The following is a 27,082-nucleotide window of genomic DNA, read 5'->3' on the forward strand; positions in this document are numbered from 1 at the left end:
GACATATATCTCTTTCCCTATACATGTATTTTATTAATGGCATAAAATTAGTTATTATTCATGGTTTTGCTAATGGGTTTTGAACTATGGGTTGAGGGTTGTGAATGTTATTGGTTTAAATATTTTTTTCATGGTTTATTATGCAATAATTATGATTTATTAATGATTTTGAACATTGTGGGATGAATGGGGATGGTAATTAAACTAAGTGGCCATGGTTAATCCCCAATTTGATGATTTTGCCTTGATATATGGTGTTAGAAATTAGTTGCCCTCAACCTGTTTGTGAAATTGACAATGAATATGATTCTCTCATAGTTTGACTAATCTTGGAATCCTTGCATTGCAAAATGGTTAAAAGAACATGAATTAGTTTGGTTTGGTTTTGAAATGGTGTTGGAAACGCCTTGGTGGCCACGATTTTGGTTTAATTTGAAACTTTGGTGTGGAAGTCAAATTTAGTTTAATAGTTTTGTATGACATAAAAGGATAAACTTGAAATCTCTAATTTTGGTAAAATGATACCAACGGGAAATGCCTAATTAAAAGACTCCTTGGTAAATAGTTGGGAACTTGTAAATGGTTTTAATATGGGCTTAAAAAGGGTTGTGTAGCAAATCCACGGAAAGTGGAGGTCCCTGGGGGGAACAATACTGGAAACTCATATTTGCCGATAAGAGGTTTGGTCATGGTAACCATTTGCATGAGACACACTTTATATTTTAGGGATGGCATTAGCCTTCTCGAGTTTTCTCTGGTACGTACATCTAACATGCACTGGGGCCCTTTCAGTAGGGCTAGCCCATCGGTAACTTTAGGACGGTAGAGCTACACAGTCTTTGTTAATGATTTAAAAGTGAATGCTTAACTTTGTTCCCTTTTTTCACCGACATATGGTATACATATATATGTACGTATTGCATATGATGTTGTGCATTGTATTTTCTAGTACTTATATTATGGATTAGGACATTACTTTACTCCTTTATCCCTGAGTTACATACTAGTGCTCCAATTGCTAACTATTTTCAGACGCTGTATCCCCACGCGATGTAGGGTCCATAGGCAAGTCTACCTTTCCTACACAGTGATCAGGTGTTCGTGGTTAGATCGAGAGTTTACTTTGAAGTGGTGAGCTTTCATCCTTCGGAATACTTCATTCCATGTTTTGGTTTCCCTTGTCATAGCCTTTACTTTAGATTTGTTTCGGCTATGGTCGGGGGCATGTCCTGACATTTTATTGGTATTCGGTTTTGTTAAAGGCTTTGTTGGACTACTATTGATATGGGCACTATGGTTGATATTTTGTATAAGTTTTGGTATTGTTGATGGTTTTTGGATATTGATCTCATATAGAATTTTGGGTTTATCTTTCCTATTTTGTCATATATATATTGGTTATGTGAAATAGGCTAAGTTGGTGGTATCTAGTCATCACTGGACTTGTTGGGACTAACAGTTTTGTTACCGCATAGTTCGTTTGGTCTTAGAGCTAAATCCTTGTTTTCAAGTCTTCGTTGGATTCAAATGGCCGCTAGGTAAAAACTTCAGTAATACAATTTTGGATGCAAATTCCGACTGCATCGACAGCTCTAAAATACTTATTTTAGACTAGGTTGACCTTTGGTTTGAGGATAACTACATTCCAGTGTGTTGGCATTCCTACTGTTAAACATCATCATAGTCTTAATACACCTATGCAAGAGGTGGTAAAAAAGAGATAATAGTGTGGATAGATAAATGAGTGGTTTACCAAACCTCTACCAGCAAGTGGGTAAGCCAAGTCCAGTGTGTCCCTAAGAAAGGAGCCATAACCATAGTAGCTAATGAGAAAAATGATTTGATTGCACTTAGATCAATCACAAGAAGGAGAGTTTCCATGATTTGATTCCACTTAGATCAATCACAAGAAGGAGAGTTTCCATGGATTATCAGAAGATAAATTCTTGGATGCTGAAAGATCATTTTCCAATGCCTTCTATAGACCAAATGCTAAATCATTTAGCGGGAAGGTCTGGTATTGCTTCTTAGATAGATATTCAAGATACAATCAAATGTTGATTACACCTGAAGATCAAGAAAACACAACATTCACATGTACATACGAAACTTTTTCTTTTAAACAAAAGCCTTTTTGATTGGGCAATGTTCCGTGTACATTCCATAGGCGTATGATGTCTATTTTCTAAAAATGGCGGAGACACTTTGGAATTTTTATGGATTACTTTTTAGTGGTAGGTTATTTTTTGGACGTCCGTTTAATGAACTTGAGAATTGATTTGCAATGTTGTGAGGAGTACTTCTTCGTTCTGAACTGGGAAAAAATGTCACTTCATGGTGAAGGAGGGAATAGTATTGGGGAACAAGATCTCAAATAAAAGAATTAAAGTTGACTGCACCAAAATTAAGGTAATAAGAAAGCTATCTCAACCAAGCTCAGTAAAGGGGGTGTGCAATTTCCTTGGCAATGCAAAATTCTAATAGAGGCTTATTAAGGATTTTTCAAAGATTGCCAACCCTTTGTGCAAACTATTAGAGAAATAGGTCAAGTTTATATTTGATGATGCATGTTTGAAGGCCTTCTAATGCCTCAAACAGAAATTAGTTGATGCTCCTATAATTATTACTCAGGATTTGTCCAAACCATTTAAAGTGATGTGTGATGCGAGTAAGTTGCACTTGGGGTTGTTCTTGGATAGAAGAGGGAGAAACTCTTTCACCTTATTTATTACACCAGTAAGGCATTGAATGGGGCTCAAAAGAATTATATTGTTATGGATCAAGAGATCCTTACTATAGTTTATGCCCTTGAGAAATTTAGGGCGTACTTTCTCTGAACAAAAGTTATGGTTCATACTGACCATGAAGCATTGAGATATTTGATCAAAAAGATCTCAAACCTAGATTGATTAGATGGGTACTGTTGCTACAAGAGTTTGACTTTGTAGTCAATGATAGAAAAGTTTATGAAAATATGGTGGCAAATCATCTATCTTGATTGGAGAATAAAGGAAAACGGTCGAATGAGTTAGAATTGAGACTCATTTCTCGATGAAAAGGTACTTGAAACTACCCTCGATATTTTATCTTGGTACGCAAATTTTGCTAATTACTTGGTCAGTGACATTATTTTAGATGACCTAAATTTTCATCAAATAAAGAATTTTCTACATGAAGTGGACAAGTACTTTTAGGATGAACCCTAATTGTTCAGACATTATTCTGATAACATTATTCAGAGATGTGTACTAGAGGTGGAAATGTTAAATATTTTACAAGACTATTACATTAAATCATGCATTAAGGATAAGTAACCTATATCTTGTATTATAGAATAATGTTGGAATATTTTTTTTTATGAGTATGGTTAATGTGTTTGTTGAGATGTGCAGGGGAAAATGTAATATCCTCTGATGGATTAGACAACTAGGAATGATGAGACATCAACATATTGACGAGATTTGAACTCCTAGTCATCAACATCGAAAGCAAAGAAAGACATGCTTGATAAGATTGATGACCAAGAACTGACATGCCATCAATTAGATAATAGGTTGTCACCCAGGTAATCAGTTTTGGAGAAGAGATAGCACCATTCTGGATAATGTTGATGACAAGAGTTGACGAGCCATCAACTATTTGATGAACTGTCAACTCCGATCGTCAACTAATGTGTAAATTTTAGGAGATTCTGCCTAAGGTTGAAGAACTCAGGTGATGAGCCATCTACCAAGTGACAAGGCATCAATTAAAGTCCATCCTAGGTAAGTATTTGACCTATCCAGGTTCAAGCCCAAAACTCAATTAACCCTAATTTTGGTCCAACCCATTCAAACCCCTTCATATCCTAACATACTCATTCCTTTTTCTTTATTTTTTAATTAATATAACTAAAAAACAAAAATTTCTTAGAAAAATATAAGAACCCTTCCTTTTGAAAACTTTTCACGTTACCCCCACTACTCTTATCTCAACCCACGTATCCACCTCACTCATTACATAACATAACTCCTACTCTCTCCCAAACTCTTCATTCTTCTTAAACCTACATATAAAGTTGAAGTCACCAAAATCTTCCAGCACCACCATCAAGTGAAGTATTGATATTTTTCTTTGTGCCATTGCTTTAGTGAACTCAATTGACAAGGTATGTAATTTACTCTATTTTCCTTTTTCTCTTTACAAAACTCATGGTATTATTAAGTGAATAGTGAGGAAGAATGAGAAATTCATATGCAATTTTGGGTGATGAATTGCTCTTTCGATTGAATTTGTATGAGAAAAATAATATTAACCAAAATTGTTCATGTGGGTGAAGTCCAAGTATCCTAAAATCATATGCTTGAGAGTTACAAATTCTCCATTAAGTTATTGAGAATTATAAATTTTCCATTAAGTTATGGGAAATACTTTTCGTATGAGGGAGTAACCATAATAACCTAATAGGAAATCTATAATTCTCTTTGCAAATAGCTCATTATTGAGTTAAATAGAGTTAAATATGTTTATTGTTTAAGATTGCTGACAATGGTTGACAAGTTGTCAACTAGTTGATGAGCTTTCAACCTAAGATATCAATCGTGTACCTTCTTTCTTTAAAATCTATTTTAGGTTGACAACAAGAGATGATGAGCTGTCAACAAGTTGATTTACCGCCAACACCGGTCGTCAACATTGTAAATATTGATATTGATTCAGATTTGTGATGATGATGAGAGTTGATGAGTCGTCAATATGTTGACATGTCATCAACTCAAGTCATCAACATTGTGAATTTAATTTTGATTCTATGTTAGGTTGACAATGCAAGTTGATGAGTTTTCAACTGAAGTCTTCAATATTATAAATATGTTCAATCATTCTATCTTAGGTTGATGACAAGAATTGATGAGCCATCAATAAGTTGACGAGCTATCAACTCATGTCATCAACAATATAAATACAACTTATTTTTGTACATACTTTGTTATCTCCCCCTATGACTAATTTAAATCTTATTATTCAGGTTTCATAGGTCAACCAAAATGTAATAGTAAGCAAACAACCAAAACCTCTCAGGTTGGATATTATTTGATGAGTTTAACATGAGGCTGAGAAAACTGGACCATAAGGACATCGAATAAGATAGAGCACCCGTCTAAGAAATTCACCCTCATTTTGAAGAGTGGGTGGTGTCTATTAAAATCGAATCAAGCTTCAAACATGGACGTTGTCAAGGACTCTCTTATATCCAAAAGCCCTGAGGTAGAAGTTGTACAACCTCAAGATGATGTGATTAAGAGTAAAAACCTCAGTATTGGAGAGATTTTACAATGAAAAGTAGAGTGGTCACACAAGATCTACTATAAAGTGTTGGCTGCCATTGGTAAACACAAAACAAAGATACCTCTATCTTAAGAGGTCAGGATCATTTCTTTAGGGCTGAGTAGATATCCCAAAATAGATCAAACACTAAATTTATATGAGTTAGGATGGACCACCAAAGAAAAAATGCCATACTATCTAGATATTATGTATGAGTTTTATGCAAACTACATAGCCATTTTAAAGAATATGGGTAAAAATAAGGAGAAGGCTATGGACAAAACCAATATGGACAGGATACCAGTTGAGGGGTATACTAGTGAACTTGTTCGATTGAGCTATTAATAGATTTTTGAATGTAGCAAACTTTTTATCACCTACTACTAATCTAAAATTACACCATAGAATCAGTGATCATGCAAATCAATGTCCTTGCTTAGCTCTGGTGTTAGAAGAAGGAGAACTAGATTGGATGGATAATTCCAATGCTAAGATCACCAAAGTTTCGTTATCCTAGGTGGCAAAATTTGTGTGGAGTATTATGAAGTTCAAACTAATGCTTACAGTGGGTTATAACACATTGGATGAAGATAGAGTGGTGTTGGTAGCAAGTTTGATGTGTGGGTTCCAGTCAAACTTCAGTGAAATAATTATCGATGAGATCAAATTAAGAGCTGCAAGATCAGTTGCTTCATATCCATTCACATTCTTAATCACGAGGTTGTGAAAGGATGTTCATATTCCTATAATATACGAAGTTGATAATAAAGTAAAAGCAATAAAATGCATACTTTTGATAGAAAAAGAGATGAAGGTAGGCCCATATTGAGTTTAAAAAAAAAAGCTAGTTTAGGAGTTGACACTTCGACCATAGAGGGTACGCATACACCTACATCTACCATGGGATTCAAACAAAGCATACAACTATCTTTAGCTGAGTCTCTTCACACTACCTCATTTGTAGGTACTGCACATAAAACAAAGACTATAGAAGTGGTAGTTGCTATAGCTTTGACTTTCGAGTTTGCAATTACTCATCAAAATGTTAAGAAAATAGTCAAGCAAGGAAAATAATTCAATTCTAAGTTAAAGATATTTTCCCAACAGTTTAAACCATTTGTAGATAGAAAAATCAAAGAAGCATTGACGTCTTATGCTACTCTCTATGGGTGTATTGAAGATATGGAATTTCGATCAATAATCGGTTAAAAAGATGACTACACCTAATCTTTCTAGGTTTAAGGAGACGATGGAAAAGGCAAGGGATTATTTCATAGCTTTACAGAAACCATAAAGGTTAACATTCCCAGCTTTAGTTAATAACGAATCAAAAGAGAAAGTAAAGGTACTGTATGATATCATAGGCAAGTCAGTTGACCATAAAGGTAAAGGTAAAAGGAGAAAAAGTTAGAGAGAAAAAAAGTGAGAAAAAGATAAAGAGATAGGAGAGAATAGATTTAAAAAAGGCTATGAGGATATCCAAAGAAGAAAATAAACCATGAGAGGAAGCATTGCGGGCTAGAACTGCGGGAGCCTCATCTAATAGAACACCAAGAGAAGTAGGTAGGACCGAGGTTGTAATTGCTAAATTACATGCTATAGATCCGTGCTTGTCTTTAATAGTAAATAAATATGGCAATGTTTGCTTAATATTAAGTATGAAATAAATGGATGGTGGTGATTGTTCTATTCCATGTGATGAGTGTGTGGGGTTTTGGTACTATATCTCATGGTGTACATGCATCCAAAACATGCCCAGTTAATTTTATTAGGTTTATAGTAGGTGTCTGGGAAAGGATCATAGGTTATTTTTTATTATTAGTCCACTTATCCTAAATAAGTTGTCCAAAGTTTGATGTTAAATCCCTTGATCACTATTTGAGTTGACCGACATTCTTTGTTTAAAACCTGTTCACTTTTTTATTTTTGTTGTTAATGTAATGACCCTTCAGGACATTTTCAATTTTTTGCTTATTTTCATCATTAGAGCTTCTCTATAGCTTCCCCAAGTCATTTATGACTTATTGTAACTGATATTTCTGTTACCGTGTAATTCATTTAGTTTTTAGAGCCATTTTCATATTTTGAAGTCTTCATTGGTTCCGAATAGCCACTGGGTAAAAACTTTAGCTGAACGACCTTGAATGCAAATTCTGACTATTCCAACAGCTCCTGAATATTTATTTTAGGCTAGGGGGACACTTGGTTCAGGTTCTAAGTCACCCAGGCTCTTTTCGACCTATTGATAAAAAAGTTAGGAAATTGGAAATTGGGTACGGAACCCACATTTTGTTGAAACGAATATGGATGGAAATTTTGACTGCTCCATTGAGCCCAAAATGTTGGATTTGGTATGGTTATGTAGTTTATTTATGTATACGGGATTGTAGATAGATCCTAAAATTCCAAGTCTCAAATGTCAAGTGGTGCATCTTTATCGAGGTGCCAAGGGTCACGATCGAAATACCCTTAGCGCTCAACAATTACCACGATCACGGTATATTATTGTGATCACGACAAGCCTATTTCTCACAAAGTGTCATGATCGCACACCTTGAGTCCTGATCGCAAAACTCGAGGGTCTGGGATGGGTATAAATGGACCCCTTATTTTGCAAAATTAGCCATTTCTCATCCATTTCTTCAGATCTTAAACCCTAAAGAGTTAGATAAAGTGGGATTCAACTTGTGAGTGACTGGGAAGCTTGATTAACACTTGATTCTGTAATTATATTCTGATTTGAGGTAAGAATTCACTCCTTTCTTGATAGATTTTCTTGATTTCTTGTTCAAAATCCTCTAAAACCTAGTGGGGTTGATTTTAGCTCCAATTTAGCTTGGATTTCACCCATTTTTAGGGTAATAATTCCTTGAGTATGTGAGAATATTGGGTTAGTTTCGAAAATACAATTTTCATGAGTGTGACTCATAAGGGGTTTAGATGTAATTTTTGGACCTGAAGCACAATAGTGCAATAAGGATATCATTATTCTCTTATTGATGTATAGAATGTGCTTTCGATAGCTTGAAATATTGCATAACCTTCTTGAAAAAGAAAAATGGTGATTTAGCAGATCTTATGAGTTTTCTTTGGTGTTTAGGTAGGCTAGGTTTTACCCCTTTTTAGATTAAGGTACTTCATAGTATGTTTATGATATTGTGTTATATTTAGGATGTGCTTTAGGTGTTGAAGAGATAAATTAAAATACTTGGGATTAGTTGGATCATTTAGGGTATGTTGACTATTATTTTAGGCATGATTATCTTAGTCATTCCTATCATAGGTGAAATTGACCTTGTATGCTCTTGTTAGGATAGAAATACCTTAGTTACTCAATTAATGAGAGGATTTCCTTGGTCACTTGATTTTAGGAGGAAACTTTCTCAAATGTCCTTACCATAGGTGAAATTGATCTAGTTGCTCTATATTAGGAGAAATTGCAATCTTAGGGCTAGCTGTGCCTTGTTCTACATCTAATAGTGGATTTAGATACCTTAGCCTAGTCCGGAGTAGATATTTCTTGGTAAATGATTATGAGGATTTATAAATGGGAACTTCGACCAAGCTTAGGCCAAAACCTGTAATAGTTATTGAAGACTCTTTATATGCTTGTTTACATCTAGGAAGACAATTATTTCAGGGATATTTAGATGCTTTGGTACTTTTTGGTTATGATGAAAGACGTTAGTAGTAATGCTTAATGGGTATGCTATGAATGAGTTATTGATTAATCTTATGGTCATTGATGAGCTACTGAATATGCTATTGATTGGGCTTTCGAATATACTGGTAAATGAGCCTTGACTATTTTATTTTCTAAGACAAATTACGTTATTGACTATGCTATGACTAAGCTATAGATAATGCCATAGATTAACTATTGATTTATTGATAAGCTAATTATTATTCAAATAATGAGTTATCTATTATTCTAATGATAATACATTATTAGGTAATTGGCTAGTTATTACCTATGTATTGATAATACAAATTAATTATATTAGTGCTCATGTTTGTTGACTATATTGGCGAATACGTTATGGATTATTCTTAAGAACAAGCTTATTGATTATCTTGGCGATTATGCTATTGATTAAACAAGATCATATGATTTCAATTATGATTATTGATTATGTTAGTATACTATATTAATGATTATGCTATTGGCCATATTGATGATGATGTTGATTTATATACTCGATAAGGCCGGAGGATGATTATGATGATTATATATATCTGTCAAGGCCAAAGGATGATTATTATGATTATATATACCCGGCAAGGCCAGAGGATGATTATGATAATTATATATATACCTGGCAAGGCTGGAGGAAGATTATAATAATATATTCCAGAGAAGATCAGAGGATGATTATGATAGTTTATACATACTTGGCAAGCCCAGAAGATGATTATGATAATATCACTACTGAAAACTGGGTTTATTGAAACACCTACAAAACCATTGCAATAGCCCAGTAAACCATAGATATTGAGGTATGGCAACGGTTAGCAAACCGTTTCACCAGGTAGAGTGGCAACAGCTCTACTGCTACCGTTCTTGTAACGGTTTTTATAACCGTTACTATAGCCTAGCTATAGCAACAATTATTACAAACTCTACTGCAACACTTATTTGACATCAATTGCAACAAAATGAACTGTTGCCAAAGGATTTTATACAACGATTATTATACCTATTGCAATAATTCTGCAAATGTTTCACAGGTTAAGTTGATATTGTTGCAACAATTTTTTTATTAATTCTATGGTTATTTTTGTCACATATAAACTCTATAGCTACGGTTTAAATGACCTAACACAATAGTTTACAAGTTGTTGTCATAGAGTGTTATGCAACAGTTATTTGATCTATTTCAATAGTTAAAATAAGTGTATTACTACAATTAACTTTATACTATTGCAACATTTTTATGATAATGCAATGCTTTTTTGACACATAGAAACTCATCTATAGAAAGAATTTAAATGAGTTAATACAATATTTACAAAAACTGTTGCAACAACTTTCTATAGCAACAGCTCAAAGTTGCTATTGCAACAGCTTAATTTGTTACAGAAATAAGCCAACCATAGTGATTAATATCCAAAAAATTAGAAAATCGACCAAGTTTCATATTGTTGTCGATATCAAAAATATCCTAGAAAAAATTACAAAAACCATCTAATATTTTCTTAACGATCTTGAATGTGCTCATCATTAGCTTCTTCATTTTCTCCACCTACAAAAAAAAAGTCATGTCAATAATTTTTGACAAATGGACAGAAAGAAGTAGAAACCATGTCATAAGAACTTAAGTTACCAAGAAGATAAAAAAAATGGATAGCACAAAAACTAAAGTAGCATGTTATCGTTGTTTGATAAATGGATAGAAAGAAGTAGAACTCATGTCATAATCATTGTTTTTCTACCATGTTATCCATGATTATACAGTAGCATAGCATCTTTATTCATTCAGCTCTGCAATAACAATTGCATTTGACTAAACAATTCATTATAACTATCAATTCTTCAATTAGTAGATCCATTGTAATGCAACCGTAAAACGACCCAAAGTCTAGTCCTTATATGTTGGAAACCTACCTAAGTTAAGCCAAACTACAATCTACTTGGTGATATTTAAGTTGATTGAAGACTTGTGAATAACTAAGTATAAGTTTCAGTTCTATCTTTCCACGTGATATACGATTAACAATCAGCATAGCCTAGAATAAACAACCTGGAGACAAATGCTAATGCAATAGCCAAATATGACTTTAAAGGGTTATTAAGTGGCCATAGGTCTTAGGGGAAGCAGTTTTCACTCTTGAGGGTTATAAACTGCCTAATCCAATCACGCAGCATTCTCACATGTTGCAAAAGCTACAGTAAAATACAGTAAGCAATATACCAGAGAAACATGGTGAGAAAGTGAAAACCTAAGGTAATCAAAAAAATCATTCCAACTAGATCCCAAAATCATTTCAACTCAGCATATCACTCCAACTTCCCTTTTTTGCTATGGTTAATACATGATAAAATCATACTAGAACCTAAATTTTTTTTCAAAAATATGGTTCCACTATTGGATACTGTAAAAAAGATCCATATGGTTCCAATGGGAAGTGTACATTAGCATCATCACATCCAAAAATGAAGAAGGGATTATTATAATAGCCCTAGTACATATAAACTATAGTGTCGTTATTATGGGAAACTTGTCTACTAAAGTTAAAACATCAATAGAGATCAACTAAGGCAAAAACACTCAAGTAAAATTGTCAAAGGAATAAAGTACTCCAGAAGCAGACTACCATGGTGCTCGGAGGAAACAAGAAAAACTAGAAGCAGACGGCAGAAGCAAAATTTCAGTTGTAACAAAGCAACAGCAGGAGAAAAAGAAGTAGTAGTACCAGTACTAACCTTTAGTTTCTCCTAATGTACAAGAACGAGCATAAAATGCTAGCAGGTCGAGGTCATGTTGTAGATCAGGGTTAAAGTATTGAAGTTTTGCGATGATGTTAATTCCAATTTGTTGTTGCATTGTATCCTTTTGTTCCTCAAATTTTTCTAGAATTCTTTGTTTCATTCTCTCTTCTATTTCCTCCATTTTTATAGTAGCAGATCATTAGAGGATGCAGGATATCCTACTTTCTCTTTCAATGTTGTCTTGGTAACTCCACGTACATACAATCTTATAAATCCTGGATGCTCAGGTCCCATGACTGATGTAAAGACATCAACTGACTCAGTATCATCTTCTCTTTCTTGAGTTTGTATTTTCTCCATTTCAGCCTTTAAATAAGATAGGAGAAAGAATTTAATTAATTATAACTGAGTCAATAATTAAAAGCGAATAAATTATCTCAACAAAAATTAATTAGGAAATTCCATACCATTTTGCAAATTATATCACCATATGATTCCTTGTAGATTTGATTCGATTTTCTTGATCGTATGGCCACAAAGATGTCTTTCCTTGAAACAACACCAGCAACTTATTTTTTCTTTTCCTGGTTATAAGAAACTTGATGTAATAATCTTTTCAATTAGCATGCCATCTCATTGCAGCAGCTATTTCAGGAGACATGAATAACTTTTGAAGTCAAGGCTTTACAGGAAAGTACCTTAAAACTTTTGTAAGAATTTTTGAACTTGCATTAGCTGAGGCATGACCAACACTTTTCCATCTAGAAGACCCACAAACAGCGCAATTATTTATGTTATCATTTTCCTTCCAAAACAACATGCAATCATTAGGGCAAGCATGTATTTTTTCATAATGAAGACCCAAATCTCTTATCACCTTTCTAGCTTTGTTGAAAGACTCTGGCAGCTGAGCAAGAGAAATGCCTCCTTCAACAGATCTAGCAAGTCAGAAAAGTCTAAATTACTCAATCCATTCAAGGATTTAAATAAGAACAACCGAATGGTGAAACTCAGTTTAGAGAAATTTTCACACCCCTGATATAATTGTTTCTTCCCTTCCTCTAATAGTTTAAAAATTTTCTTTGCATCGTCGAGTAATCCCTCTCCCGCTCCTTCATCCCCTAAATTATCATCAACATTTATAAATGTATCATAAAGCAATCCATCAATATCATTATGCAAATTAGAACATTTATCATTGTTGATTGAGTAAGGTGTATTTATCGAGGAAATTCCTTCTTCATGAAAAATCCATTTGGTGTAACCATCAACAAACCCTTCATCATATATGTGATCTTCCACGACTTCTCTATAATGCCAATAGCGGTTCATGCACTTTTTACAAGGGCATAATATTTCATTTTCTTTAGAAGCTCGTTCAAAGGCCTTATTAAGAAAATATTTAACTCCTTGTTCATATTCATCTAACTATCTATGGTGGTTCATCCAACTTCTATCATCATTATACATTAAAATCCTATTAACATACAAGTAGATGGAAAACTAAAATTTGAAGTCATTATTTAGATCTCTTTAGCAATATGTGACCAAAAATAAAGAAAAGATTCATACATATTCAATGAAGTCAAAATTTACATCTCTTTAGAAACAAGATACTATAATGAAAATATATTACTCTACTGAATTATAAGTCCTAAATTTTATACCAGAATCAGAGTACACATAGAGTATAGAGTGACTTAGGTAAGTACAAAGTAGTTCAAAGTCATGTTGCTGGAATCTGCAACTAGATGCAGCATATGAAACTTATTTGAGATACACAATTGGCATATTGACCTAAAATAATAAAAGAATGAGCAAATGAATAAGAATCAATGAAAAAATCAAGGTGACCTTTTATTAATACATCCAAAATACAATAGGATCAAATAATGCATCAAGATAAGAGAAATCTAAATAAAAAAATAGACTATATCACAAAAATATCTAGCTACAGATTTCCTCCTTGTCAATTTCTTCTTCAGCTCAAAATTGGACAAACTGACAATGCCTACAAACAATGGGGTAAATGATCATAAGACCATCAAGAAGACTATGTTTCTTATTAAGGTAGCATGTAACATAAATCAGTCAAGTCAAAATCAAATACAAAAGTAAAGAGGATATAACAAATAATAGGAAAAAGCCATTATATAGCATCAAGAAAATAAAGAACTGGACAATATTAAAATAACATAGCATCAAGAAAACAAAGAACTGGACGATATTAAAATAACACGATAATCGAAATGCAAAAACTACGAAAATAATGCTACTAATACAAGTATAAATAGAGAAATAGATATGGTGCATCAAACTACCACCAAGCCTATCTAAAGACCAAATATAGCAATTTATCTTCTAGCAGGAAACTTAAAATATTATGAAATGCGAATAGCCAAGTTTAATGCCTAATGCAACACAAACTTCTTACAATTTCATGATATGTGTATAGTCATCCTTCTACGGAAGCCATGTGCTAATTTTCTTTTGTATGTTTCAAATTCATCGGATGTCCTAGAGGGGATATAAAACTCTTAAGTACATAAAAAAGGGAATTGTTAATGCACATATATATAACTACACTGTTTTGCAACGGCATTATCCTTTACCAATCAGTTGAAAGGTTCAGTAAACTTAGCAGGACTTCCCTTTACATTGCCATCAACATTATACTATTGAATATAATAATCATTGCATCACACCAGAATGAGATTATTTTGCCTTTCAATTTAAGTGGTGTGTCCACTGATCTGGATGTTTTGCAGTTTCAAAATCGACTGAGATTGCATGAGTTTAGAAAATCAGAAAATCAGTGTTGTTATTGTTGCTCTTCTATAGAGTCAAACATAGGCCAATATACACATATGACAACCCTAGTTATGCCTAGTGAGTAGTTTCTTTCTGACTTTCCAAAAACCATTTTAATAATCTACTTCAATCAATTAACTCACAGAACGCGGAGCGTGAATACCGAATTAACAATAATACAACTTATAATTACTACCAAAACATACATTTGAATGGGAGCTGCTGATACATAGAAATCAAGAAAAAGAATAGTAAACATAGTTGTAATAAAGCATGAAACTTCACAAAAATAAAATAAATAATTAAAAACTAATAATTTAAAATTCAGACAGGGACATTTTCCATATGTTGGGTCATACATAATCATCTAACTAGGTTTTTAAATATTAAAATAACCATGCAAAAGAGAACAAACCACTACTTTGGAATCCAATAGATTGCAGAAACGTAACACCATAATTTTCGAGGCCAAGCAGCAAATTTCATGTAGTTGTCAAGAAGTCAACTAGTGCAAGTTAAGTATCCGTTTGTAGAGTGAGCTAGCAAGGTAACAGAAGGAAGTGGAAACTGGAAACCATATGTAATCCTAGGTTATTGGTGTTATTATGAAATAATACACATTAAGACATGTAGCAGTCATGACTCATGAGGACTCGTTTTCATCTAGAAGCTAAACTTCCTAAGCACCTGTTGTCCTTCAGGAATGAATTATCTATTGTTTACTTTTCTTTGGTTATCGTATTATTTTTTTTCTATACCTTATTTGATATGCTTTACACGAGGCGAGGGTCTATCAGAAATAACCCTTCTACCTTTCCTAGGTAGGGTAAAGTTTTCGTACAAACTATACCCTTCTTAGACCCCACTTGTGGGATTACAATGGGTATATTATTGTTGGTAATAGTGTTGTACGTATAGGTATCAGTCCTTGAATTTATGCATGACTACATATCCTTCCTCATACAGTTAAATGATGAAGAACAAATGGATTTGGAACCTTCATAGTCATACAATATTTCAGATAAGAGATACGTTATGTATGCATAGACAAACAAGACCAATATAAAACGTAACTCATGTTTCCTCAACTTGGATCTGATTCTAGATCCCAGGAGTTATATCCTAGATGCCCAATGAACTCCAGATTTATAAAACTATGCATTAGTAATGCATGCCAACAGATCAGAAAATATAATGCACATCCATTGCTAAAGTTATTAACTGATATTGAGTCCAAACATCACAAGACATTCTTAAAATGCATCCTCTGCTTGAACACCTAGAGTTAGAACTAGCACCAGCACCAGGTCAGGAAAATAAATGAGAAGCAAGAACTACATACCCAACAAAAGAGCAACTTGTGTTTGGCATCTCCCAAAAAAAATCAACTACTGTTTTGTTTTGTGATGGAAATTGCAATACTTAGCTTTACCAAGTAGTTAAATAGTTAGCAAGACTTTCTCTTTGTATGTCCATCGACATCACAATGAGTAGATCAACGCAACGGATAAGGACTTTCTCGTAGAAATCATCTGTAATTGAATAGAAGAAAATGACCAAAATGAAGGTCCATCAGAAAAAGAGCAAAACTAAATCACAATTGATAAGGTTAATTAAATGTTATTCTAGCTTAATTGAAATAAATCAGGATTTTAGTCATAGATTATACCCAACAAAAAACATGTACGCTCGCAAAACATCCAACACTCATCCAATAGAAAATTGAACATCAACGTCAAAAAAAATTAATAAAAATCAGTACATCGAACACTCATCCAATAGAAAATCGAACATCCAGGTCAAAAAAAATAATAAAAATCAAACACCCAACAAAAAATTGAGTCTCATGTTACTAGAAACAAGAAAATCCAATTTAAAAGTTCATATAATAGAAATTCAACATCAGTGTGATTAGAAATCAAATATACTAACCTTAAAACTTGTTTCTTCAATTAAAATATCTCGGATTGAAGAAAAACCCTAGAATTTGGGCCCCAAATATCAAAAATTCAGAGAAACCCCAAAATATAAAAGAATTTCCAAAATTATTCTTCAACAACCATGCTTAATCTTCTCAAAAATACCAAAGAAACCCCAAAAATTGAAAGAATTCACAAAGATTTATCTTAGATTCAGCTATTCATCTTCAACAACAACTTTTTGTTGCCAAGAAGTCACCAATTTTTATGGATAGTTTATGGATGAAAGTAAACACATAAAGATTTAAGCTAGATATATAATAACAACCTACAAATCAAGAAACACTACATAAATCTCTACATTTATCGCTACGAAAATGATCAAATCTTTGAGTAAAAATCATAGAGAAACTAAAAATAGAAGAACCCCATGAAAGATTAAACTTGTTGGGGTTGATTGGGAATCAACAAAGGAGAGAATTTGGGGAAATGGGTATATAGAATTGAGTCATAAACATCGGATGTATGTCGGCATATGCCACCCCTTTACTCTTCTTTAATTTATTTTCGATGATGATTTGCAGAAGTCTCCAATTTTTAGTTTTCCACAATAGAAGTAGCAAAGAAATTAGGGTTCTATTTTGGGTTCTCGCGAGTTCTGGGTATTGGAGGGGGTCTACTTTTTTGTTTCATGGGTATTGAAAATTAGTGGAGGAAAAATATTATTTTCGCGGGATATGAAAATTTGTGGGGGGGAAATTTTAAGAACTGTTGCAATTGAAAAGTAGGTGTTGACATAGATTATTTTATGAAAATGGGTGTTAAAGTTTTGTAATATGGACACCTATTGCAATGGTTATAAATCTATGACAATGGTTGTGTTACAAAATTGTGGCATTAGAATTATATTTTTTGGCAACGATTTTAATTGTCGCTATAGACGGTCTATGGCAACAGTTTATGAACCGTCGCTAAAAATTTTGTTGCCATAGCCTCAATTTCTAGTAGTGTATTATGAGGATATGGTTGATTATCCATACTAGTTCCAGTCCGACTATACGTATTATACTATGATGATATACTTATTATGATATGATGATATTGGCGCATGAGATTTACAATAATGATTCTAGTTAAGTATTAAGATGATGAAATGATTCTAAAATGGTATGGCATATATAGATGCTAGTGATAAATATTGATTAGTTAATAAATATTAATTAGTTGATAAATATTGGTTAGATGATATATAATGATTATTTCATAAGTGATGTTTAGTTGATAAAGGATGATTTATTGATATATAAGTAATAGTTGCTAATGATGGATAGCTTATAAGTGTTGAGTTATTTGTGTCGTTGATTTTTGTTTGGGCGATGTTGATATTTGGAGATAGGGTGAGCTCTTGGAGTTTGAGTCGCCTATTTTCTTCTATCTTTCTGTATCAGTCTTTTATTTCGAGACCAATGTATTGATTATTCTAGTTACTTGGTTTGTATTTCTATTTCTCAATGCTCTTGTACTGGCTCTACCTAGTCGTTCGATGGTATTTATGTAATGACTACCTTTAAACTATTTCTATAGCCTTATTTATTTATTATGTTGGGTTGCCTATTGGGCCCTTTGGTGCATTTCCACCAAGTTAACCCATTGTGTTTAACTACATGTTACGATTTGGCTTAACTACATGATAGGATAGAGTAGGTGCCATCATGACTCATAAATCGGGTTATGAAAAATTGGTCTCATAGCCTAGGCTACACTAGTATTGCAGGTGTTTTGCGGAAATTTTGACTTTTGAAGAGAGTCGCCACTTAATTTTTGAAAAGGAATTAAGAAACCTTTATAAAAGTTACTTCAAACGATTCAAAACAGGAAAATCATTTTAAGTTAGAGATTCTAGATAAGTGGTTCCTATTAACATTTTAGGAAGGTGTTAGGCACCTAAAAATCCGCTAACTTGCGGTTATCCAGACTGTTTGAAAATCGTCTTTTGATTAACTTTGAAAAGATTAATTTGTTGAAATAGTGATTTGATTTTTTTCAAAAAAAAAAAAAAAGACTTGTGCAAAATAGATTTAGGCAACTTAGTAGGGATTTTAACTAAGTCTAAACAAAACTAATAAACAAATAAACACATAAAAGGGGAAGGGAGGAGAAAGTAAAGGATTTAGGCCATTAGGCCCAAATCAACGAGACCTGTCCTAGTCTAGTTGGGCTTTCAATCCGTTTCACCTGTCCTAAACTATTTTTCGAGCCTTTGGCTCGAGTCTTGATCCACCTGTATTAAATACAACTTTGGCTTCGAGGCCGAAATGAATGAACAAATAAATGACTAAATGAATAAATAAAAATAAGACAATAATAAAAATTGAGACTTTTCAAGTCTTTTAGTGACCTCATCAATGGGTTTTGACCCATTTTCCTTCTTTGTCTATCTTCTAGCACCCGCACGCCATGTAATGGACCTTGGGTTTAAATTTCAAACTTGACTCGAAGGGGTGAGCCTTATTTACCCATTATGAAATGTAGGAGGAGAGAAGTCCATTTAGACTCGAGATATATTTTTTTTGCATGCAAAGAAAAGATAAAGAAATTAATATATGTTCAAGGCATAAAAGTGACATATTTCAAAGTAAAAGAAACTATCAAGAACCAATTTTTGAATGACAAGAATAAGCACACTTGCACAAGAATGAGAGTCAACAAATAAAAAATGCAAAGCAAAAGTTTCACAATCATACTATGCATGAGTCAAAAATATCCAAATAATTTTATTTAGCCGCAAAAATTCAAACTTTCTTATCATTTTGAAAAGACAACATGCGAACAAATAAGAATAAACATCTTAGATGAAAAATAAAGCTAGCACTTCATATCTTATATGAGGATTTTGAAATCCATTAAAACAATTAGATAGCAAATGACAAATTCTTGACTTAACTAATTACTATTTTTATTAAGGCGCAATAAATAATAATAACTATTCTTCCAACATAAAATAAACAACTTTACATGCTAAAAAAAATATATCTACCAACAATAAGTTTAAACAAGACATGGGTATTATTTTTCAAGTAAATATCTAAACTTTATCCAAAATAATCAAAGAATAAAGTAATAAAAGAGAAACAATCAATATTATCTATTCTTTTCAACATAAAGGAAATAACTTTACATGCTAAAAACAAATATATCTACCAACAATAAGTTTAAACAAGACATGGGTATCGTTTTTCAAGTAAAGATCTAAACTTTATTCAAATAATCAAAGAATAAGGTGAAAAGGCAAAACATTCAACATTAACTATTCTTCTAAACATAAAGAAAATAACTTTACATACTAAAAACAAATGTATCCAACAACAATGAGTTTAAAAAAAAAGGCATAAATACATCTTTTAAGCAAAGATTGAAATTTTATCCAAAATAATCAAAGAATGAAGTCAAAAAAGACACATACAACTATTGCTAGCTCATTTTTATATCATGAACATGAAAATAATTAGAATATCGACACCACAACGTCCTAGGGCCTTCAAGGCCATCTACAACATACAATCCCAACAAATAAAATTATATCTACAAACTACAAAGAAGAAAAAAGATGAAGATAAAAACGATAATAAAAACTAAAATAATAATTAAAAAAAAAAGGTGTGTTTACCTTTTGGGGGGCAGCAAAACGAGACTACGAGCTTTGTTGGAATCAACCACCACCGAAAAACGTCGCCGGCAACTCAAAAATTTTGATTAGCCGATCAACTTTATGAAACAAAAAAATTTTACTAAATAAAAATAACTATTTTTGCTCAAAAGGATTTTTTTCACCTTTCTAGAGTTTTTTTTCTTCCTTCTCTCCTCCTCTCTCTATCAAAGTAGTGGTGGTATTTATAGGAGAGAATGTGGTATTTTTTTCCTTTTTACACCAATGTTGGAGAAAAATATTTATAGAAAAGGATAGAGATTTATTTCTTGTCATCTACCAATGTGGGAGAAAAAGCATTTAGGGAGGTTTTTGAAATGTAAAAATTAAAGATAAGGTGAGGTGGAAGATAATGTGGATGAAATTGTACAATGTAGTACAATATTTGAATTTTAAAATTGAAAAAGGACAAAGTTGGGGGGAATAGTACAATTTGAATTTATTTTTTGGTGGGAATTGGGTAAAAGTAATGAGAGTTCTTGAGAATTTTGGGGTTATTTAAAATATAACTCCAATTGGAATTTAAAATTTAGTCATATTTATTTCTTTTGATCAAATTAAAAATTAATTGACGAATTGCATTGCAATTATGATCAATTTTCAATTATGGTCAAATCTAATAGATTGGCTAAATTAATTTAATACTTTTTTTTTATCTTGATTTAATAAAATGAATGCATATTTGTCACACCCCCTTTTACGTACTCAAAAAAATTCATTTTAAAGTTCGAAAGGGCTTTATTATTTAAGTGACAAGAAATGAAAATTTATTTCGAAAAAAGATTATTTGAATTTTTTATTCAGAGTCGCCACTTGGCATAATTCGGTGTGCCAAGTCACCTTTGGAAAATCCTTTTCGAAACCATTTGACTCTTAAACTAATTTGCGAACAGAGATTCCGGCTAAGGAATTCTATTGACCGAGGGGAAGGTGTTAGGCAGCCCTCGATCCCGTGGTTCAACCACGGTCGCTTGGGTAGAGTCTATCAACTATTTTGGCATTACGAAATGTACAAACCACACAAAAGCACGCAAAATAATCAAACAATAACAAAACAAAACAAAATGTAAAGTCCAGTCCAATTATTACAACCCGAAATAAAAATACTGAAATAACCTACACTAGTCCTAAACCATGCTTTACCCGATGCTTCGGGCCTTGATCACGAACATCCTTAGCGTACAAAATTCTTCGAGGCATTCCCCGGTGAGTAAATACAAATTAACTTGGGGCATTCCCCGGTTAAATAAATACAATTTCCAAATATGATAAACAAGACATACAACAAATATTCCAATCATTCCAACACTACACCAATCCTAAACTTGCCTACCCGCTCGACGACATGATACTATCACGAATTTGATAATTAGACGTGAAAGTAACAATAACGACGAATCAAAACAACAACAAATCAAAATTAATCCTAATTCAATTTAACAATTTTTCTTTAACTCGCACCCCGAATTCCCTTTAAGCTACATGATTAGTGCATACTTTGATTTTCCAATCACATTTCATAATCCGAAACCAACATCAAACACAACACAAACAACGAAGATTCAAACCAAACACACAACCAATAAATCATCCACACCCACAACATCAATAAAGTAAAGATCGGTAGAAGAAATGGAACTCAATGAAACTGATCCTTTCGATAATAAAGAAATCTGAAGACCAAAATACTCGAACGGAGAACCTCAATCACGAATCTCCAAATCAGTGTCCCGACATCGCCATCCGAACAGAATTCAAACCAAGAAGAAAAACCCGAAGCCCCAAAATTTTGTGTTTTCCGATCAAGATGTCCCTAAAATCAAAGGAAAATCATGAGATTTCCGCGATTATGAGACTGACTTGACCGAATTGACGACGGGAAAACTGATTCCGGCGTAGGTGTCGTCGAAAAAGTTCAAAAGGGATCCTGGTTTCTTGCCATTTTCCTGTTTTGTTGCCGATGATAGCTAGTTTTACTGTTTCGCCGGCGGAGGGCTGGTCGTCCGGTGGTCGATGCGCCTCAGCTGGAGCAGCGACGGCTGACAGCGCTGGAGGGAAGAATGGAGAAAGCTGGCGGTGGTTTGACAACGGTTTTGTCGATTAGGTTCGTTGATGGTGTCGTCGGTGGGGGAGGGAGAGAGAGAGAGTTGGAGCACTATTGTCGCCGATGGGGGAGGCATCGGGAGAGGTTTTTGAGAGAGAGAGAGTGAGAGTCTAGAGAGAGAGAGAGAGAGAAAGAGTTTGGCGGCGCCGACGGTGGCGCTATTGTCGCCGATGGGGGAGAGAGAGAGAGTTGGAGCGGCGCCGACGGCGGCGCTGTTGTCGCCGATGGGGGAGACGTCGGGAGAGGCTTTGAGAGAGAGAGTAACAGAGAAGCTTTTTTCTCTTTTTTTTTATATGATCTCTATCTGCTCTTTTTGGTTTTTGTGTGTATATATTGTATTTTCCCCTTCCTGGTCCTTTTTTTTGGACAAGAAAAAAAAAAGGAAGGGGAAGGGGGTATGACGTGGGGTAGGGTTAGGTAGGTGTAGGGAGGTGGTTTATTTTGATTCAGTAGGTTGTTAGGATAAGATAGAATTAGTTAGGATAGGTTTTGTTAGGGATTTGGTTATTTATTTATTTTATTTTTTTGTATTTTGTGAGGGTACATGATATGATAAGGTAAAAAAATGAATAAAATCGAACTTCTGAGGGGGACAAAATTACGTGTCTATAATATTTATCCAAATAAATTATTTTTGAGAATAAATTATATTTAAATTTAAGATTTTAATCATTTGAATTTATTTTCAAGATAAGCCTTAATTAAATCTGATATTTTGTAAAATAAATATTTAAGTAACAAATTATATAATCTCGTATAACTGAACATGATAGTATATAATCGCTACTTAAAATGACAAAATCACGTACAAAAAATATTTTAAGTTTTTTTTTATTTGGATGAAATAATTATTTTGATTTATTAAAAAATGAAGAAAGTCAGGATTAAATTTAGTCGTGCAGGGCAAAAATTAGGTGTCAATAGCTGGTACAAGAGAAAGTGTCTCATAGTCCTGCAAATCGAAAGGATGATATCCAATTCCTATCTTTGGGAGGCTATGGGACATTCTTAGGAGTTCTTCATTTCTTTTACTCATATCGTGCTAAGAGTCTGAGTTTGTTTATAGAATATTCCTTTGATTTCACTATTTTTGCAGATGATCGGGACAAGTGCTACCGCTACACGAGACGAGGGTCCCGAGATTGAGCCTAAGGATTCTACTCCTATTTGTGGGCGACCCAGAGGTTATGAAAAGCCATGAGATGTGTCCCATCTAGGGTCTAGGATAGGGGTCCTCCACCAGACCCTATTCCCGCTCCTAAGCCAGAGACTCTTCTGCCTCAACCAACAATGGGCCAAGGACCAACCTAGGCTCCACCAGGGTTTATTTCTTTTTCGATGCTCAAAGATAATTTAGTTCAGATTTTAGGGTTAGTTTGTTGTGCATCGTCTGATGGTTCATAGATCATAGTGGTACTGAGGCAGGGGCGCAACCTGTAGTTGCGGCTCCCAGAGTTAAGGTTCTCCTGCATCAGTGATTGCTCAATCGGTAGTTGCTCAGTCAGTGGTTTCCTAGCCAGCTATGTCTGCCGAAGAGTAGAAGATATTGGGTATTGACAGCTCTCAAGCGCACACGCAAGTGTACGTGGTCTTATCAAGTAATATAGTGGCTTTAAGGAAGCCCAAGTATAGATTTTTCAGGGACTTGCGTTCGCCGCCTATCTAATTTTAGTCTAACTAATTGAGAAAAAATAAATAATAAGAGCGTTTGTAATTTTGTAAATTAAAAATAAAATAAATAATGCGTATAAATAAATTCTTGGAACAATCAATGGAGTAAAGCCCAGTGTTAAAGCACTTCAAACAATCATACTATGTTTTTGAAATTCATTGGTCAACTTGCTTATCGTGGTTGTTGATTCGTAGAGTTAATTGCATGATTATTGTTTTCCAACCTATAATCTTTTACCTAATATAGACATTACAACTACATGGTTGAGCGGGGATTATCAATTAATTGAATTAAAGCTATCATCCTACGTATGAATCAAGTAAGGCATCTAAGTACATTCATGTCCTAGACGCTAAGTTTAATTCTTTATTTTATAAAAGAATAAAAATCCAAACTTTATTTATTCCTATGTTCTATCTCCTTATTCCCTCTCGCGAGATCAAAAGGTTGACAATATATATATTCTAAGGATCACGAATCCTTAAAATAATTAAAACAAGAATAAATAAACAACTAACAATCATAAGCAAAATTAATCAAAATTAATTCAAAATAATAGTAATCATGTTCTTGACTTTAACTCCTGAAGAAGGATTTTTAGCCACTAATTTTTATAATCACGATCCAAATAATTAAATGATATGAAAATTAAAGACTAAATAAAATAATTAAAACATAATTAACCGTGTTGCCGCCTCCACAATTTTTCTGCAGAGTGTCCACCGAATTTTCTATGCTGTTCGTGTCCTTGTCCACCGTACTAGGTGTTGACCAAATATTAATTATGTTCTCCTCTCACGTGACCAGCTCCATGCCCTTTATATTCAAATAGTACAAATCCTATTAGGATTTTAAAAGCTGCACGGATCCCCAAAAAATAAGATTCCCACTTTGACCTGCATTTTTATCAATTTGCCATCCAAAGTCATTTAATACAGGAAATGCTTGCCAACTGTACTCCTTGTTATATTCAAAATTGATCAATCTTTCAATCTTGTGTCGGCAGAATTGTAAATTGGCATTGCACATTACAGTGACGCGACGCGTCAAGTTAGCGTAGCTCTACTGGAATTAGCATTGAAAATTCTGGTTAAGTATATAACCATCCATTCTTTGCTCATGTCTTTTATAGTGTATTTTTAACAAATTTTTAGATTTTAAATCATCAACATATAACTATATTTAATTCAAAAAGCCTCCTAAAAATATCATACAGCACAAATTAAAGATCAAAACAACACTATATTCTCAACAACAAATTAAAACAAGAACTTGGATAAGGCAAATTCACAATGATCTTTCACTTATTATTCTGACTCTTGACTTAATCAAATTAAATTTTGCACATTACAAACAAGGTATTCCACATAAAATTACACCATTAAAATATTTGAAACAAATTAAACAAATAAGAATCCACTAAAATCAACTAGACAAACAACTAACTCAAACTAGTAAAAGTAGTTTTCCAGTTTGAACTATAAATGACTCAATCAAACACAAACTTGTTTGAAAAATATCGTGGACATTGTAAATGCACACTTGGACACTTAAACACTTATTTATATCAATATGAACACGTTAACCACACGAATTGCACTTAAAATAAGGCAAAATAAGTTAGAATAATGATACAAAAGTGTATAAAATCACCTCAGATCATCACCCCACACTTTTCACCCCACACTTAAATTCTTATTCATCCTTGAACAACACTTTACTCTATGCATAAAAATCATAGGTGATGTTACACTTCTATTAAATGCAAGACACTCAAGCTAGTACTACAATGACTACACGAAATACAAGTTTCTACACAAAGCATGTTATTTACACAATTGAAAGATCATGAACACTACTCCAAAACATCCTAACCTCAAGAATTGACTCAATACATGGCAAACTCATATATGTTACTCAATCAAGAACATCATATAAATCACCCACATTCATCAAACATGTGCCCTCACAACAAGAGTTACCCATAATCACTCACAATAATGCAATTTATAACATAATGGGTATAAGAATCAAATTATGCTCACTCTCACAAAGAATTCTCAAGTTACACACAATGAACCATAGGCTTACCTTTAGTGTAATGCTTCACTAATAGTCGAATGTAAATTTTAGAATCAAATAGATCTTTTTCGGGTTGTAATGTAGGCTAAGGGATGGGTAGGAACTATTTGGGAATAGTGACTAACCTCTCTAAGCGCTTTAATAAACTACATTAAATATTTAAAACCAATCTCCAACAATCAAATTACACTATTTTTGTCTACCATCTTTTTTATTTTTGTCCCATCTCTTTTAAGCACTTTCACAAACTTGGTGGACACATAGTTTACTATCATAAGAATCTTTTTTTTTCTTTTTTCACAATCATGGCAATATTTTTAACATGAATTATATCACAACCATCCATCACACATCAATTATAAACACCAATAATTATTACCTTGGGGCATCAATTTCACCCTTTTATCTTTTTCAATTTTCTCAAACTCCTTACAATTCAAAATTCTTTTTTTTTTTTTTCATTTAAGCACTTAGGAGCTTTTTGGATAAAATTATGGTCTATCAAAGAAGGGATTAGGCTATATATGAGGTTACCAAATAAAAAGCTAAAGGCCCAATGGGGTTAACCAGGATAATGCACAAAGGTAGGACAATTAGAGGATAAAAAATAAGGCTATCAAAGAAATACCTAAATCATCTCCTAGACCCACATTTTTTATTTTGCTTTGCACACATACCGGGCAAGTTCTAGACATTATATGCAACAAGAAATGTCAAAATACCTTACCTCACACATGGCACATACTCATCTCAATAGGATCATCATAGACTCCCCACCAAATAATAGCATGAATTCAAATTTAAGCCAAAAAGTACAAGAGCCATAAACTTGAGCCTAAGAGTCTCAAAAATAGCAATTCACATATTCAACATGCTTTCACCAGCAAACTCACTTGCATTATGTAATAAAAAATAGCATCAACAAGAATATCTTCACTTATTCCTAACCTAAAAATTTTTAAATTGAGCCAAAATTTGAGAATTTTTCTATCCCACACTTAAAAATCTACTTTGTCTCCAAAGTAAATTTAAAAGTAAAAGATAAAAATACTCT

The 27,082-nt window shown here is 33.3% G+C and overlaps 1 protein-coding gene and 1 long non-coding RNA gene across 2 annotated transcripts; both read right to left on the bottom strand.

Moving 5' to 3' along the window:
* Positions 1-12,431: 12,431 nt before the first annotated feature.
* On the bottom strand, positions 12,432-13,269 carry LOC107870607. Its single transcript, XM_016717187.2, has 3 exons — positions 12,768-13,269; positions 12,612-12,672; positions 12,432-12,495 (listed from the first exon to the last, which is right to left on the bottom strand). The coding sequence occupies exons 1-3, from the start codon at positions 13,064-13,066 to the stop codon at positions 12,466-12,468; spliced, it is 390 nt and encodes a 129-aa protein (XP_016572673.1). The 5' UTR covers positions 13,067-13,269; the 3' UTR covers positions 12,432-12,465.
* Positions 13,270-13,570: 301 nt separating this feature from the next.
* On the bottom strand, positions 13,571-17,294 carry LOC124885142. The gene is made up of 2 exons (XR_001674206.2): positions 15,888-17,294; positions 13,571-13,745 (listed from the first exon to the last, which is right to left on the bottom strand). It is a non-coding gene; the product is annotated as an uncharacterized LOC124885142 (long non-coding RNA).
* Between the last annotated feature and the right edge of the window lie 9,788 nt (positions 17,295-27,082).

This window comes from Capsicum annuum, chromosome 5 (assembly GCF_002878395.1).
Source record: "Capsicum annuum cultivar UCD-10X-F1 chromosome 5, UCD10Xv1.1, whole genome shotgun sequence".
Classification (NCBI taxonomy): domain Eukaryota; kingdom Viridiplantae; phylum Streptophyta; class Magnoliopsida; order Solanales; family Solanaceae; genus Capsicum; species Capsicum annuum.

Bases quoted from the DNA above. Each gene is read 5' to 3' on its own strand.
- LOC107870607 (XM_016717187.2), bottom strand. From the start codon at position 13,066: ATGAACCGCTATTGGCATTATAGAGAAGTCGTGGAAGATCACATATAT. The intron at 12,673-12,767 runs GTGTGAAAATTT...CTGACTTGCTAG, and splicing joins AAGAAACAATTATATCAGGG to ATCTGTTGAAGGAGGCATTT. The intron at 12,496-12,611 runs GTGATAAGAGAT...TGGGTCTTCTAG, and splicing joins CTTTCAACAAAGCTAGAAAG to ATGGAAAAGTGTTGGTCATG.